Source organism: Octodon degus, unplaced genomic scaffold (genome assembly GCF_000260255.1).
Source record: "Octodon degus isolate 3935 unplaced genomic scaffold, OctDeg1.0 scaffold00086, whole genome shotgun sequence".
NCBI lineage: Eukaryota > Metazoa > Chordata > Mammalia > Rodentia > Octodontidae > Octodon > Octodon degus.
Window position 1 is genome coordinate 4905446 of NW_004524662.1, and position 2106 is coordinate 4907551.

Here is a 2106-nt window from a genome sequence, read left to right on the forward strand (position 1 = left end):
TGCAGAGGGATACAGGGGATCAAACTTGCACTTGCCAGGCAGGTGCTTATGGCCCTGAGCTATCTCCCCAGCCTCCTTTCCTTTTTTTTTTTTTTTTTTTTTTTTGGCAGAACCAGGGATTGAACTCAGGGGAACCAGGGATTGAGCTCAGGCCCTTGCGCTTGCCAGGGAAGTGCTTATTCCACTGAGCCATCTCCCCGGCCCCTCCTTTCCTATATTAGGAAAGCTCTCATTACAGAAAAAGTAAAAGCTACAAGAAGTTTTCCTAGCGATGTGAGTAAGCTTTTTATTATTAAACTTTTTTTTTTTTTGGTCTGGGCATGGTAGCGCATGTCTATAATTCTGGGCAGCTGAGGTAGGAGGAGTGCAGTGATTTGGAGGCCAGCCTGAATTACATAGCAAGATCCTGTCTCAAAAAACTAAAATAGATACATAAAAATAAAAATTTTAAACAAAAAAAAATTTCAAAAGTACTCATTTTATTGGTTCCTTTTGAGAGCTTTAAATAATATGGGATGCAGGGCCTGGGAATGTAGGCTGCCCTACTTCCAATGTGGAGGGCTTGAAACGGTAGGCTGAGGAGCTGGGGCTGGACCATAGCATAATGGAGGCGCCTAGCAATTACTAAGTCGAGTAGCATTGTCATCTGTATCTGTGTCTTAGGAGGAAATCCGGCGATAGCGTGTAGAGATGGAGAAAGATGTAGATGACGAGGAAAGTTAGTTGATGGCAAAGGCCTGGAAAAGGGACGCTTGACCGTGGGTGCTGTGGGGGAAACCGGGATCGGTTCAAAAGGGGTGAGGAGAATCAAGCGTCTGTGGCTTCCCAGGCGGTGCTACACTGCTGGACAGTTAGGTCGGGGGAATTTCTTCCTATAAAGGAGAGGAATACTGTTGTAATGGGAACAGCTCATTTTTATAGTGCTCAAGAGCTAGTGCCCCAAACTCAGAGGTAGCTATTACCTCGCCAGCAGTAAAGCTTGATTATAGCCCCTGACTGCTTACTGTGTGAAAGCGCTTACTGTGGTTCCTGCAACTCCACAGGCAAAATGATATTCATTGTGATTAATTATTGTGTGGCTCAAAGCAAAGGCTAAGTCATTTACTGCGGTTTTTCCAGGGTGTCAGTAAGGCTTCTTTTTGGAGTCTTCAGGGCAAGGGAATTAATTGGGCAGCAACCCGGACGGCCTTTAGCTGTTTCTGAGTGAGAGAAGGCCAGTCCCGAGGTGCCACCAGCCCTATGGGTCTATCTAGGCCTCCGACCCTCCTGGTTGTTGGATGCTTCTACCTTGCACACAGCATCCACGGTCCTTCTAGTCCCCCTCGACTGCCCCCCTTTCCTAGAGCCAGGGGCGGAGCCAGTCGAGACCCCGCCCCGCAGCATCGGCCCCGCCCCTCAGGCCCCGCCCCAACCACTGCTCGGGCTGTTGCGCGTGCGCGCCTGCGCTGGCCTTAGACGCGGAGCAGCCATGATGGTGGGTGTTCTCAGCTACGCCGAGCCCCGGGCGCGCAGCGGGGGCGGTGGGTGCGGGGCGGGAGCGGGCACCGCGCCGGCCCGACACTAATGTCTCCCTTTGTGTCTCCCCCATCCTTCCCTCTCTCCCGGCGTGCTTGGCCCGCCGGCTCAGCAGGAAGGCCTGGACGACGGCCCCGACTTCCTCTCGGAGGAAGACCGTGGAGTAAGTTGTCTCCTTCCCTCTTGCGGGACCCTCCCTTCCCAGTGTCTCCGGCCGGCCCGGCCCGATCCGGGTGTGGTCTGAGGAGGGGGCCTCTGCCGCGCCCGGATGTAGTCTGAGGAGGGGGCTCCTGCCGCACGCACTCTTCACGGGTCGGTCTCCTTGGGTTTCCTCGCTGCATCGGCCCCGCCCTCCTGCAGCGCTTCCTCCCAGGGGACCGCTTCGCTCCAGGTTTCCCTCAGTCGTGCGGCTGCTGTCTTCTCTCCAGCTCTGGATCCCACCCTCCGAGGACCTCCCTTACTGAGGTTGGCGGCAGGTGAAAAGGTGGAGGCCAGAGATGTAGCTCGCCCTCTCTTGTCACTTTGGGCCGAGGTCCTCAGACCTAGTCGACACCCTCAGTAGGCTTTTACCTCTGGAACCCACTCCCTCCC

General features: G+C 54.7%; 1 protein-coding gene across 3 annotated transcripts in view; it reads left to right on the forward strand.

The window, feature by feature from the left end:
- Window positions 1-1431: 1431 nt before the first annotated feature.
- Window positions 1432-2106, forward strand: part of Snx6 (sorting nexin 6) — a 51835-nt gene continuing 51160 nt past the window's right edge. The window contains exons 1-2 of one of the 3 annotated variants that reach the window (XM_004637094.3): window positions 1432-1474; window positions 1631-1678. In XM_004637094.3, the coding sequence (XP_004637151.1) occupies window positions 1469-1474; window positions 1631-1678 (54 nt within the window). In that variant the 5' untranslated portion in view covers window positions 1432-1468. Of the gene's footprint in view, window positions 1475-1627; window positions 1679-2106 lie in introns of those variants that run through there. The other 2 variants (XM_023721804.1, XM_023721805.1) reach the window with 2 other exon arrangements.